This window comes from Pholcus phalangioides, unplaced genomic scaffold, assembly GCF_987345545.1.
Source record: "Pholcus phalangioides strain wild (caught in Gottingen) unplaced genomic scaffold, Ppha-v1.0 ptg000032l_1, whole genome shotgun sequence".
NCBI classification, from domain to species: domain Eukaryota; kingdom Metazoa; phylum Arthropoda; class Arachnida; order Araneae; family Pholcidae; genus Pholcus; species Pholcus phalangioides.
In genome coordinates, this window is record NW_028301622.1 from 5,471,216 (window position 1) to 5,486,179 (window position 14,964).

General features: G+C 34.2%; 1 protein-coding gene across 1 annotated transcript; it reads right to left on the bottom strand.

Annotated features, from left to right (window-relative positions):
* Positions 1 to 464: 464 nt before the first annotated feature.
* On the bottom strand, positions 465 to 13,278 carry LOC149066820 (interferon alpha-inducible protein 27-like protein 1). The gene is made up of 2 exons (XM_089253143.1): positions 13,126 to 13,278; positions 465 to 841 (listed from the first exon to the last, which is right to left on the bottom strand). The coding sequence occupies exons 1-2, from the start codon at positions 13,172 to 13,174 to the stop codon at positions 570 to 572; spliced, it is 321 nt and encodes a 106-aa protein (XP_089109269.1). The 5' UTR covers positions 13,175 to 13,278; the 3' UTR covers positions 465 to 569.
* Positions 13,279 to 14,964: the final 1,686 nt, after the last annotated feature.

Genomic DNA, 14,964 nt, shown 5'->3' on the forward strand with positions numbered 1-14,964 from the left:
CTGTATAACTAATTTAAAAATCCAAACCTCCAAGATAAAACTTTTGCTGAACATCCACAGGTCTTAAACAACTTCCGAATCGGGCACAAGCATCGAGCACTCCTGATGCTTCAACAGGCACAACGGTGCTCGTGAGCAACAGGTTGAAGATCCCTGATTTAAAAGAGAGTGAAAAGTAAAGCATATAAAGATGTATATTATTTCAATTTTTCTTAATATAAAAATATTTAGTTCCAAATTTCTGTCTCCTTTGGTCACCAGAGACGCACAATTACTGAGAAGATCTATAGGCCGTCAATTAGACTTACGTCGGGACCAGTTGTGACAATTACTTTACTCTTTTTTCCGCCGGCATTTTGCCCTGAACGGCTCATCACTTACGCGAACCACAGGTTGGAAACTACCGATCTGTTATCTAAATATTCGTGATACATAAGAACAGAAAAACTCGCAAATAATTTCACATCAATCAAAAATTTTTATTTGAAAATATCCGTTGACATCGGAATTCGGTCTGAGCCGAAGCTTTAATTATGATGTCACGATTGTTCCACGCATCGCTGCTTCACTTAAAGTGCAGCCAACATAGCTGACCCAGCTGCACAGGCCACACCGATCTTAACGCAGGTGCCTGTTGCCAAACCTGCAGCCCCAACGCTCTGCATAGCGGCGAATGCGCTGCCAGAAGCTACTGCACCACCATAGACGACACTTTGTATCCAAGCCGCAATTGAACCAGCAACTACTCCAGCGGAACTGAATCCTAGCACTGCAGCAGCCAAGGAAATTCCTCCGAGGACCAGTGACGTGATTCCAGCTGCACCCGCCATCCATTTCAAAACTAAAACAAAAATTGTATAACAATCATAATAGGTCATTATACAGGGTGTGCTGTAAGTGCTAATACGGATTTCGTCTCATAACCTCCGTCGTAGAGGTATGATTGCAGTTTAAGAAATGCTCAAAAGGCGTTCAAAATTACCCTGTGCTAGTTTTGAGAGTAAAATACAGTGTGTCACGAAATAAGAAATCTCCTTAGGGCAACAGAAGAAATCCCAATGTTCCTAACAAGGAAAGTGTCCAAAGGTGTCATCGTCAAAAGTTTCGGAAAAATTACCACTAATTCTACTCGTTAGAATATGCACAGAAATATAAAACCATCTGGCGGAATTATTATGGGTCACTCAAAAAAAAATTGGTATTAATATTTGGAACGCCAACAGAGGCCAAGAATGACAAAAAAATCCCACAACCATAGAGTTTTAGTTACGTCATTGAAGAAAGTCGGTGAGAAGCTGGAAGAAAAGGAAACATGCGCACGAAAGCGCTAAACTTGAAAAAAGGTTTCTAAGCATTATGCCAGTGTTAATCAACCTTTCTGAACCCAAGGATTAGTAAAATATCTGAGACAATTCGACGGATCACTTGCGTCCCGTATTACGGAACATTTCTGTATTTTTAGTAAGTGGTTCTGAATTCCTTTTTATACGTTTGTCCCGAATGTTCTCAATTTATTTGAATTTATAATGTTCACTAAAATCATTAATAAACAGCATATTTATAACTAGAGCCCCGAATCATATGTGCATATGCCTTTGCATATTTTGGCCTTTTTTAGCATTAAAGCATATAAAGGCATAAAATCAAAGAATTTTCTGTATAAGTACATATTTTTCAAGGTTTATTTATAAGCTCACTCAAATTTTTTTTTATAATTTTTCAAATAAGTATTGTTCATAATATTTTCATAACATCGTTTTTTCCCCCCGCAGGTGAAATTCAGTGAATTAATACATATTTATAAAGTATTTTACGAATACTAACTGTTTTATTGTAAGAGTATTTATAGATGATGTGTCAAAGTGTTAAATTTTTTTTAGAAATTCTTTTCTTACTAGTATTTTCGTTATTGTGTGTGAGCAGCTAAAACAAACTAAAAATTGAAAAATGCCTGAATAAAAAATATGTAAAGTTATTTGCATGTGCGGTATATCTATATATATAAAATTGATTTTCTGTGTGTGTGTATGTTCTCTATACAAATCTACAATTTTAGATCGATCGTCACCAAATTTTGCATATATACCAAATGGGACCCGACTGGAACGATAGGCTACTTTAAAATTTCGTCAGACCAGGGCAAATGCCCCAAATGGGCAAAAACTGTCCGGCAACAATGGTTTTTGGGCCTCAACAATCACTTTCCGAACGTTTACTTTGGTTACCGTGTTTCCCTAGCAATGCGTTTCAGACGTGTGTATGCCTTTACAACGGTTTGTCACTTCTTTAATCCTGTTAGTATATGTATAATAGTTTATGCCTTTATAATGGTTTGCCACATTTTCAATATACTCTCAGTAATGAGGCTTTTTGAATAGACGTCATAATCATCATCAGCATCGCTTTGAGAGTCAGGAAAAGGGTGATCCTCATAGAAATCAGTGTAAAAATTGCCGATTTTACTATAGAAATGCGGAAATTTGGTGGGCTTTTCCGCCCCATCAATAATTTTAAAAATTGTATTTAATCCTCGATTTTTGAAATATTGAGTTCGCTTAGAGATAGATATACGAAGCCCAGGAGATTAAAAATGAAGTAATTAGCCGGGCCTACTTTTGAGTTAGACATTCATGCAATAACATTGATTTCAACTTTTTATTTATATCTTCTCAAGCATGAAAATTAATGTCTCCGTATTGTCTTTTGATATTCAACTGCATTAATTCATAGTTTAGGATGTTTTAAAATGAATTATGGGCCCGTAAAGTACATCGAAGAAATTCCACAGCTTCAATTAAGCATTTTTGAAAGCTGAAGCAGGCAGATGGATAAATTAAAGTTCAGGGGGGGGGGGGGGATCGAAATACCTAGCGCCCCTTAAAGAAAGGGAAAAAAATATATTCGTTTCTATGTTTCCTTAAATCTAGATTTGTTTATTTCATGAAGTCGCTCAGGAAGTCGTCATATTGGTTAACTTAGACACGGTTTGCATGTCCCTCAAAGAAAGAGGGAGATATCACGTGATCCAAACAGCCTCATGGAAGAAAACCCGGGCAGCGCCGGGTACAGGGGTGGGAAGTGACTAAGTCCATTTCGGAGCAGCTTTGGAGCAGCAAAATTCCGGATATGGAGCAGTTTTGGAGCAGCAAATTCTGGATTTGGAGCAGCAAAATATGAGATTCGGAGCAGATATTTATAAATTGGAACAGTGAAATTAACAAGAATATTTTCGTTAACCCTCAACCCTTTTCAAAATAAACTGCACTGTCTTTTGTTATCAAACATCTTTTCGTCAGCTTGATTTTTCTGTTTTAGGCTTTTGACACCTTGTTTGAAAGAGCGGCTATCATAAAATTTTTTGCACCGTCTATTTAAGATGATTTTTGCTTACTGTGGGCACTATTTGCTGCCTTGAACAGCAGCACTTCAAATGAGCTAAAAAAATTTTATAAGTTTCTAATTTTTTTATACTTGGAAAGAAGTTGTTGCAAAATGGGAGAGAATTTCGGAACAATCAACTCGAAGTTTGGCGATTCAGCACTCATTATCTGGCGAGATTGGCGATCTGACACTCGCTATTTGGCGAGATTGACGATTTAACGCTCGTTATTTGGCGATATTGACGATTTGACGCTCGTTATTCGGCAAAATTAGCGATTTAACGCTCGTTATTCGGCAAAATTAGCGATTTAACGCTCGTTATTCGGCAAAGTTTCTAAACTAACATCCGTAATTTGGCAGACATGCGCTTTTTACTCCCTGAATGAAAATTTTTTTCACGAAACATCGGGATTTAACACAATGACAATCGACTACAGTAATTTCTGCTGCTTCCAGTGACGACTTTTTTTTTTAAACGGAAACACTCGAATTTGCACTTTAAAGCTGAAAGGCATTGCAAGCCATCTTCAGTTCCACGATCACGGACAATATCGGGGTTTCGCGATGGAAAGCCCGATCAGGGGTCAATAGTTTAAGTATAGTGGAATAAAACACGCTCTTCTCTCTCGTAAAGAAACGTTTCGTGGCTAGCAGGAACAAAATTTTTTTGGCGTCCTTTCCGAAATTCCGGGCATACTGAAGCAAAATTCGCTATTTGGCGCAGAAAAATGCGAAAATACGCTATTGGAGCAGGATGGCGCAAGATATTAGTTTTGGCGCAGTGCGGCGCAATTGGCGCAGAGTTCCCACCCCTGCGGGTATTATAGCTAGTATATATATATATATATATATAAGGGGATATTTTTTTGTTAATGAATATATATGCACTAAGAAATAGAAAAGGCTTTTCAAAAACACATCTTTTTTTGTACGGTTATTTTTTTAATGCATATTTTCTCATTTTTTTGTACATATTTCAGAATTTTTGATCTTTCCAAGATTTCTAGTCCTATTCTGGTGTGTTTAATGAATATTTTGGGATTTTCAGTGCATATTTTGGCATTATAAACTCACATTTTGTATTTTTAAGTGCATATTTTTGCATTTTTAAGTGCATATTTTTGCATTTTTAAGTGCATATTTTTGCATTTTTAAGTGCATATTTTTGCATTTTTAAGTGCATATTTTTGCATTTTTAAGTGCATATTTTTGCATTTTTAAGTGCATATTTTTGCATTTTTAAGTGCATATTTTGCCACTTTTTTAGTGCATATAATCCGGGCTCTACTTATTATAATTTTGGGTATAAATACAAATTTTAATCTAACATTGTTAAGTTAAATTCCCTCAATTTGTCAGAAAGTTTAACTTCAGGGATTTTATAAATTTTAACTTTGGGGATTTTGCTGACTTATGGCAACGTTTTTAAAGACAACCGGTGACTTCCCGTATTTTGCAGTAATCGGGTCATATGAACGTTTTTTTCCGTCCAATTTTTGTTTACTTCTAATTTGTAGCTACCTTTTACCTTTTATTTCTCCAGCCTTCACATCCCCCCTTTTTGCAGTAATTAGCAAATATGTTGTAAATTGCATTTTTGGGCTGCAAATTAGAGATATCCCGTATTTAGGATCTCAATTTCCTTCATTTGCCTCGATGAGGTACAATTTTTATTTGCGAGTTTACATGGATATTCCTATAATGTCAATTACAACAATTCAACAATTTTCCATCTAGTTGAAATTGAATTATCAAGTCTGCCTGCGACCACCTACGCCATCGTCACGGAGTGGCCGGTGGACCATAGATTGAGAAACACTGCATTAGGCTATTTTGTGTTCCATCCCTTTCTCATTGTCATTTTCTCCCCTCTGTCACTTCGTTCTTTTTCTCCTCCTAGCTTAACATTGAACAGAAAACTAAAAAGGGAGCTAGAGAGTGAAAAAATAAAATTTTATAGATATCGCCAAGTAGTGCGAGAGGCGATGAGTAGCCAACTGTTGTAATTTTTAGTAATTTTTTGACACTTTAATAATTCATGGTTACAACTTTTTTTTTTAATGTATTTCTGGGTAAGATGAATGTACTTTAATTTTTTCATAACTTTTTGAGTATGACACTTTTGGACCCTCTCTTTGTAAGTGCAATATTAGCCAAGGAATTTGAATTCAAAAATTGAAGAAAAGTTTAGAAAGAACAGAAAAAACTAATGACGACGCTTCTTTTCCTCATTTATGCTGTCCTTTCGAAACTTTTCTCCCGTTTTTGAATCCAAGTTTCTCAGTCGCTCTTGTACTTGGAAACATGCAATTTTTGCTGTTGTTGGGCACAGAAAATATAGGGCAACAACTGTCTAATTAGAAGTTAGAGGACAGTTGGACTGTGTATAAAGATTTAGATTTCTTTTTTTTGCGATACACTGTTATCTTCACTCTCAAAACTAGCGCAGAGTAATTTTGGAAAGCCTTTTGGGCATTTTTCAAACTGGAATCACACAACGGACGGTTGATGAGAAAGGTTGCATTAGCACTTACTGGACACCATGTATGCATCGATAATTCGACTGATCATTGATGCGATCAGCAAAAAAGATTGGAAAAATGACTAATTACTGAATAATTACACAAACCTTAGAAATGCCTGATGGATAAGATGCTATTTCTATAAAATCTGCATTGCCGTTTGCAAAAATCGAATTCAGTGCAATAAACGCAATGTTATTAATCCCAGAAAACCAAATCAAATTTTAGTTATTCCAAAACCGAATAAAAAACATTTTATTTCAAAACTTCATTTATTTAGCCTAAATCAATACAATAGACTACCCATCGATATCCAAAATGAAAAAAAAAATGAATTCGTACTCTCCATTACTAGTATTGAACAATATTTTTAAAATATCATATCTGACATATTGGTACTTACTTGTCATGTATTTTCCACTGTAATTCTGAAATAACCCTATAATGACTGATATATTTTATTAAAACTGACACCCCTGTTTGCCACAAAATGATATCAATATTTTAAGCCAAATTTATTAATTTGTATGTTTCTTTTCAAAAAACTGTCAACTTCAATTTGTATATTCATTGTATCTACTAATAAATTATAACAGTATTAATGAAAACCGTTTCACTCAATATCATTCATACATAATGACTTGTATCATCGATGAATTGTTTTCATCTACGATCATTCCTTGCCCTTGGCGATTTTATTTGTTCTCCGAGTCATAAATAATAAATAAAATAATAATAGATACATAATTATTTTCCGCCGACCATTTCGACAAAATAACTATTATACAAAAATGATGAAAAACGATAAAAAAAAAGAAAGTTCGATAAAGCGCACGGGCCACTCGGACGACATTTTTGAAACTGTGTAATATATATAATTATGTAGAATTTAAAGACATGCTATAATTTCACGAATCAGAGAAAGAAGTAATTTGAGAATTTTTGAACAAAATATTCCATAAGCAGGTAAAAATGCATGGCTCTCTAATGAAAAAGTAGTTTCATAATTATTGAAAGTGGATTTAAAATCAATAGAAATAGTTACGCAACTTTTTTCGGAATCTATGAAAGAAACGATTTCATGCGATTCAGAAAATATTCGTATTTGATGAAAGAAATGATCCGGAATTACAGTAAAACTTCGATTAACCGTGACTCGCTTAACTGCCAGTTTCTATAATCCGTCAACGTCTAAAAAAAATATGGATAAAACAGCCCGGGGTTTTAAGGTCCAAAAAGATCGGATCACTGCTATAGTCTGTGCAAATACCACCGGCAATCATGATTATTTCTGCTTGTAATTGGTAAATTCAAAAAAAAAAAGATGTTTTTCAAAAATTTAAATGTGAACGCATTGCCTGTGAACTATTATGCCCCAAAAAAGTGCTTTGATGGACGAAACAATTTTTTTTCAGAATGGTTCCATACAGTGCCGTCTTAAGGCATGGGCCCACCCGGGCACGGCCCGGGACCCTCAAGCGAAGAAGGGTCTCATAAAAATGAGATCTGGTTGAAATTTTCGAGAATTTGTTTTGTAGGGCGTCAGAAAAATCAATTATCCCGGGGGCCCATGATACTCTTAAGACGGCCCTGGTTCCACAACGTTTTCGTGCCTCAAATTAGAGCTCATATGGCAGAAAAGCAGTTGCCACCGGAAACACTGCTGCTAATGGACAATGGCCCAACACACACTTCTTGTGAACTCGGAAGTGATGACGGCAAAATAACATGCCTCTTTCTCCCATCGAATACAACTCCACTTACACAGCCTATGGACCTGGGCATAATTGAAAATATGAACCGACGTTACAGAAAAGCTTTAATCGAAGGCTTGCTTTCATTTGATGATGCCATGACTGTCAATGAATTTTGGAAGAGATACAACATGTGTGAAGGACGCTATTTTCAATATCGCCACTGCCTGGGCTGTGTAACCCCTTATATTGAAGTTTATATGTATATATATATATGTATTGATAGTTTTGTAAAATTAAATACAATATGTATGCATTATTCACTTTCAGAGGATTTTATTTTCACTTTCCTCCCACGCCCGCAGTGAAATCATGTTACTGTACATATGTATTAAGAGATTTCTGTTATCCGTCACAGCCCTGGTCCGGACGGTGACGGTTAATCGAATTTTTATTGCATTGAAAATGCAATTAATGGGAATGATTCAGAATTAATGAAAATGCATATTTTAATGGGAATGATTCAGAATTAATGAAAATGCATATTTTAATGGGAATGATTCAGAATTAACGAAAATGCATATTTTAATGGGAACGATTCAGAATTAATTTAAAATGCATTTGTAATGGGGAGAAAAATTATTCAGAGTTAATGAATATGCATATGTAATGAATGAAATTATTCAGAATTAATGAAAATGCATACGTAATGAAAGAAAAGATCCTGAATCAATGAAATGCATTTTCAAAGGAAATTATTTGGAATTTAGGAAAATTCTTATTTTATGAAATAAATGATTCAGAATTAATGAAGATGCATACAGTAGAGCCTCTCAATAACGGACACATATGGGACCAAAAATTTTGATAACAAGGAGTGTCCGCTAGTGAGGAGGTATGATATACAGTGAACGCGACAGCGTATACGGCGCGACGTTTGGCTTCTGTCGAAATTGGGTTCCTAAAAGGTAAAAATATATGTTTTGCTCTACAGAAAATGATACACCGGTGGTTATACATAATCACTAATTGTCTCGATAAAAAAAAGTTTGATTAAATTACTGCATTTATTACTTTCACCGGCAATTATTCATAATTCCCAAATAAACTTGTAAAGTCTCATAAATATGGAAAAATTTATAACCTTTTTTTTTTAATTAAAACAATTAATTATTTTTCCCGTGCATGGCACTAACGTATTTTGGGATAAAAATTAAATTAAATTAGATAAAAACATTCATGAGAACATTATCAGTCTTGTAATGTTGGCTTTCTTCACTTGTATCAAGAAACAAAACCAACATTACCATCGGAATTCACCTTCCTGGACCGTGTTATGTTCACTTAATTAAGAAATTAATCGATGACTTATCATATTCACCAATACGAGCTTGAGATTAAACATAACCTTACTTGAATATGATAAATTCTCCATTTATGGCCAAAAATTAATAAATTAGAGTTCGGAAAAAAAATTTTGGTTTGCCAGATCTTACTGTCCGTTATCGAGAGTGTCCGCTAACGAGGATTGAAATATATTAAATGCCTATCCCACAGGACCGAGGGATCAGAAAAGTGTCCCCTAACAGGGAGGATCTATTGTATTCAACAGAATTAGATTTAGAATCAGTAAAATGCATATTTAATGAAAAAAACCGATTTGGAATGAATGAAAATGCAAGTTCAATGGAAGAAATGATTGAGAATGAATGAAAATGCACATTAAATGAAAGATATGATTCAGAAGCAATGATGAGATGCAAATACTTAGTTGATGAAAGAAATGATTCAGGAAAATGAAAATGCATATTGAAAGAAAAATGATTCCGTATTGATGAAAATGTGCGTATCCAATATAAATGATTCAAAATCAGTAAAAATCCATAGTCAATAAATGAAATCATTTAGGATCAATGAATAAGCACATTGAGTTAAAGCATATAAAAATTAATAAGAATATAAAAGTTTCAGAATGAATGAAAATTCATATTTAATGGAAATGATTCAGAATCAGTAAAAATTAATATTTAATGAAAACAAAGATTTAGATTTAATGATAACTGGATGAAAGAAATGAATCGGAATTAATGAGAATGATCATATTGAAATGATTCAGAATCAGTAAAAAAGCATATTTAATGAAAAAATGATTTAGAATTAATGAAAATGCTCATTTCATGAACGATGAATATTGAATGGAATAAACGATTTAAAATGTATGAAATCGTTTATTCCATTCAATATTCATCGTTCATGAAATGAGCATTTTCATTAATTCTAAATCATTTTTTACATTAAATATGCTTTTTTACTGATTCTGAAACATTTCCATTAAACATGCTTTTTCATTAATTCTAAACCATTTCTTTCGTTCAATATGCATTTTATTTCTTTTATTAAAATATGCATTTTTACTGATTCTGAATCATTTCATTTCAATATGATCATTCTCATTAATTCCGATTCATTTCTTTCATCCAGTTATCATTAAATCTAAATCTTTTTTTTCATTAAATATTAATTTTTACTCATGTATATTACTTTAAAAAATGTATGAAAATACATATTGAATGGAGGGATAGAAATTTATATATATTGAATGAAAGGAATGAATTCAGAATAAATGAAAACGCTTATTTAATGATAGAAAAGTTTCAGAATTAATGAAATGCAAACTTAATGAAAAAAAGTTTCAGAATAAATGAAATGCAAACTTAATGAAAGACTTAATGAAAGAAAAGTTTCGGAATGAATGAAATGCAAACTTAATGAAAGACTTAATGAAAGAAAAGTTTCGGAATGAATGAAATGCAAACTTAATGAAAGACTTAATGAGAGAAAAGTTTCGGAATGAATGAAATGCAAACTTAATGAAAGACTTAATGAAAGAAAAGTTTCGGAATGAATGAAATGCAAACTTAATGAAAGACTTAATGAGAGAAAAGTTTCTGAATGAATGAAATGCAAACTTAATAAAAGAAAAGTTTCAGAATGAATGAAATGCAAACTTAATGAAAGAAAACTTTTAGAATTAATGAAATGCAAACTTAATGAAAGAAAACTTTTAGAATTAATGAAATGCAAACTTAATGAAAGAAATAGTAAAGAATGAATGAAATGCAAACTTAATGAAAGAAATAGTAAAGAATGAATGAAATGCAAAGTTAATGAAAGAAATAGTAAAGAATGAATGAAATGCAAACTTAATGAAAGAAATAGTAAAGAATGAATGAAATGCAAAGTTAATGAAAGAAATAGTAAAGAATGAATGAAATGCAAACTTAATGAAAGAAATAGTAAAGAATGAATGAAATGCAAACTTAATGAAAGAAATAGTAAAGAATGAATGAAAATGCATGTGAATGAAAACGATTTGTTATAAGTATAAATTCATGTGCAATGAAAGAAATAATTTTAAGAAAACTGATATTTTTAAACAAAGAAATAATTTCAGAACATGTAAATACAGTAAAACCTCTCTTTTACGGACACCGACGGAGAACAAAACAATTCGTCCGTAAAATAGGGGTGACCGTTAATCAGGGGTTTGAAATGGGAATTTCATCATTTATATTCATTCATTCATTCTTTACTATTTCTTTCATTAAGTTTGCATTTCATTCATTCTTTACTATTTCTTTCATTAAGTTTGCATTTCATTCATTCTTTACTATTTCTTTCATTAACTTTGCATTTCATTCATTCTTTACTATTTCTTTCAGTTGCACACTTTTGTTATACAATGGGAAATTATAATTTGAATGAAGGTTTTTAACAACTGGTTGTTGCGAAGATGAATTTTTTGAAAGAGAGAAACATTCAACTGCATTTGCGGGGAATCGAACCCACGTTCAAAAGAGAGGTGACAGTTAAGAGGGGTTTTACTGTACGAGTCTTCAATAATTTGTTGGGGGGGGGGGGAGAGTGTGATCCTTTTGATCTAAAGTGTATCTGTTGCTTCTACGGCGCCCCCCGTCCCCGATCGTTCGAGTATCTTTCACCAAGAGCGATATCGCCCATTTCCAGAGTGAAACCTCCAACCCCCTCTTTTACACACCGCGGCATGCTCTTCACGTGATAGTCGCGATACTAGGCGTTTAGCACGTCATTTGTTGCACCAAAGTTTTTTAAATGATGAAAAGTACCTCGGATAAGCCGAAACTCGGTTAATCGAAGCTCATATAATCGGAGGGGGGGGAGCAGGGAAAACATTATTATTAATTATCAGAGAAAACAAAGAGAACGAGAACATTTAAAACTGATTTACAAACAAATGGAAACTGAAAATGCGTATTTTATAATATCCATAATGCCTAAATATTACAATTTGGATCGACGGTACTACGTAGGTGTTTAGTAATATAAATTCTTGGTAATAATATTCTCGAGAAAACACAGTAAAACTTTTCTTAACGAACAGCCCTCTATATCACGGACAAATAATAATTTCTCCGTATATAATAAAACTGTGCTTTCCAAACTCCTGATTAACGCTCACCCCCTCCCCCTCTTTAACGGACCAATTTTTTTGTACCGCAGATGTCCACAAAAGAGGGGTCTTAATGTATTTGGAAATTTTTCTTGAGAATGTTCTGAAAGAGATGCCATAATAAATATTTTCATCTTCAAGATTTAACTTTCGAATTAATATCTTAAAAATATGTTTAGAAAAATTTAAAAAAAAAAATTATAAACACAGTAAAACGTACTTTTGCGGCCAAATAATAATTTCCCATTGTATAACAAAAGTGTGCATTTCAAACCCCATGATTCGCGGTCACCCCTCTTTTACGGATGAATTTTTTTTTGTCCCGTTGGTGTCCGTAAAAGAGAGGTTTTACTGTAATAGTAACCGCTGAGAACAAATACAGTAACCCCCCCCCCTCAACGGGCACTACTCAGATGCGGTCAGTCCTCTTTTACGGACGAATATTTTTCTTTTGGCCTACCGTTTTCCGCAAAACATGGGTTTTAATTTACTTATATTAAACTAATTTTTTAACGAGAATATTCAAAAATTATTTTCAAACACATGAAAACTGGAAATGCGCAAGTGATAATACCTATAACGCGTAAATATTACAATTTGGATAGACGGTACTACGTAGGTTTTTAATAATAATAAATAATATCATATAAAAACTACAAAATTGCAATTGGTTGTGATAATGGCAATTTATTTATTATATTTATCTTGTTATTGTGCGCGATCTCGAATTTACTGCTGTATAATATCTAAAAAAGCACTTTTTGCAATTGAAATTCAAAAAGCAATAGCTGATTACAGTAGAACTCCTCTTAACGGACACCCCTCAGATGCGGTCACCCCTCTTTTATGTCCAAATAATAATTTCTAGTTGTGTAATAAAAGTATGCATTTAAACCCCTGATTAACGATCACCCCTCTTTTACGGACGAATTTTTCTGTCCCGTCGGTGTCCACAAAAGAGAGGTTTTACTGTATTTTAAAAAATAATTGCTAATTAAAAATGATTTCCCACGAAATAGCCTTTAAAAAACATACGTACTAGCAAAAGGCGATAAAGAGCTCAAACAGGCGAGAATCTCTTCAAACATGATGAACAGTATAAGATTTCAGTTTGGAGATACTGATTCTTCTCGACAAAGTAGTAGTAAAGACACTTCTTAATATGGCTTTGCTTCTCGATGTTTGTTAATACAGTGGCATCATTGGCGTGATAATATACCATTTGGATGAAACGAGTTCTGTTTATTTGGCGGAAATCGCTCTCACGGTCCGAAAGAAACACCAAAGAGTTGTTCGTCTCTGTTGCAACACCTCTGTTGCTTTGGGGGTTGTCATAATTAAGAGAGGAAAAAAGGGAAAATTCCCTTTTTTCAAACTACCAGCTACACATGTACGGTGAAAGCCAGACTGACCATATTTCCTCGAGCAAAATACGGAAAAATTACGACATTGACAATCACTGCAAGAAATGATGCCATAGGTGAGAAAAGTTGCCAGATATTGTATAAATCACTGTAAAACTTGCCAATAGTGGGTATTGCAGCGTATTGAAATGAATTCCACGGCAAATATATGAAATGAATATTCGTGGTTGTAATTATCGTCTCAGGGCCGTCAATTCAACTTTTTCCAGGGAGGGGGGCAAAGAACATATACTCAATGTACTTATAATTTTATATATATATATACCATTTTTAGTGTATTTTCAAAAGCCAGGGGGGACAACGGCGTCCCTGACCCTCCCCCCCCCCAAATGACGGGCCTGGTTATCGTAGTATAGTTTGAGTTCTAAAGTAATTTAAATCTTAAATCCTCGACTTCAATAAAGAATAAAAATTTAAGTAGGTGTCGTTGAAAATATGTGGAAAAACCGGGACGGTGAGATTACGTGAAAATGCGGGGCGTGTGGCCACCCTAGTCATAGCCCACTAAATAATTATTGTTAAGCAAGACACATGAATGTCTTGTCGGCCGTGGCACAGTATGATAATAGACGCATTAAGGTGGACGGGACCGAAACCACCCCAGATAATCTGGGGAAAAAACTTTCAGAGAAGGGGGAGGAATAATTGTCGTATATAGCGGGGTTGCACAACCTTTTCACTCCGCCCCCATCTCAAGAAAAACAAAAGGGTCCCAAGCTATAGCCGTAGCTTTTATCACCCCCAGAAGGTGATACTGTCCACTTTGGGAAGCACTGATTTAAAGAATAAAATGAAGAATAAAAAAATCAAGTTCCAATCATTGGAAAATACGTGAAAACCGGGACATTTTTGTAAAAAAGGTCGGGCCAGAAAAAAAAAAGCAAAATCCGGGACTGTCCCGGGAAATAGTGGACGTATGGTCACCCTACTAAAGAAGGGCTGAAGGTCAAATCTTCGGATTGTGGTTTTGGGTGACGACAAATGAGAAAAAAAAATTTTTTTTGATATATAGTTCAAAAAATATTCCCTATATCTCTCTCAAGGTTTTAATTCGTTAAATAGGGGTTTACGAACGTTTTCAACAGCTGGCTGATATGCGAAGCCGAATTCAGGAAAGGAAGAAAATTCAGTTACCAGTTGCATCCGACATCAACCCAGGCCTAAAAGTAATTGGAAGAAAATTCAACTGCCCTCGCTGGAAATCGAACCCACGTCCTCTCGTTTGCCGGATGAGCGCCCTAAGAATACTGGAAAGTGGGTTTGAAATGAGGCTTTGGCTTTTATTTTCATATAATTTTAAAAAAAAACCCCGTTAAATCGACGTCTGTTGAATCACCGTTCGTTAAATCCGACTGTACGTAAATGGTGCATTTACGTACAGTCGGACCCAGATTTAACCAATTTAAAAAGGTACAAATATTTTGAGGACCGGCATTAATTTGCGGATCAGCAAA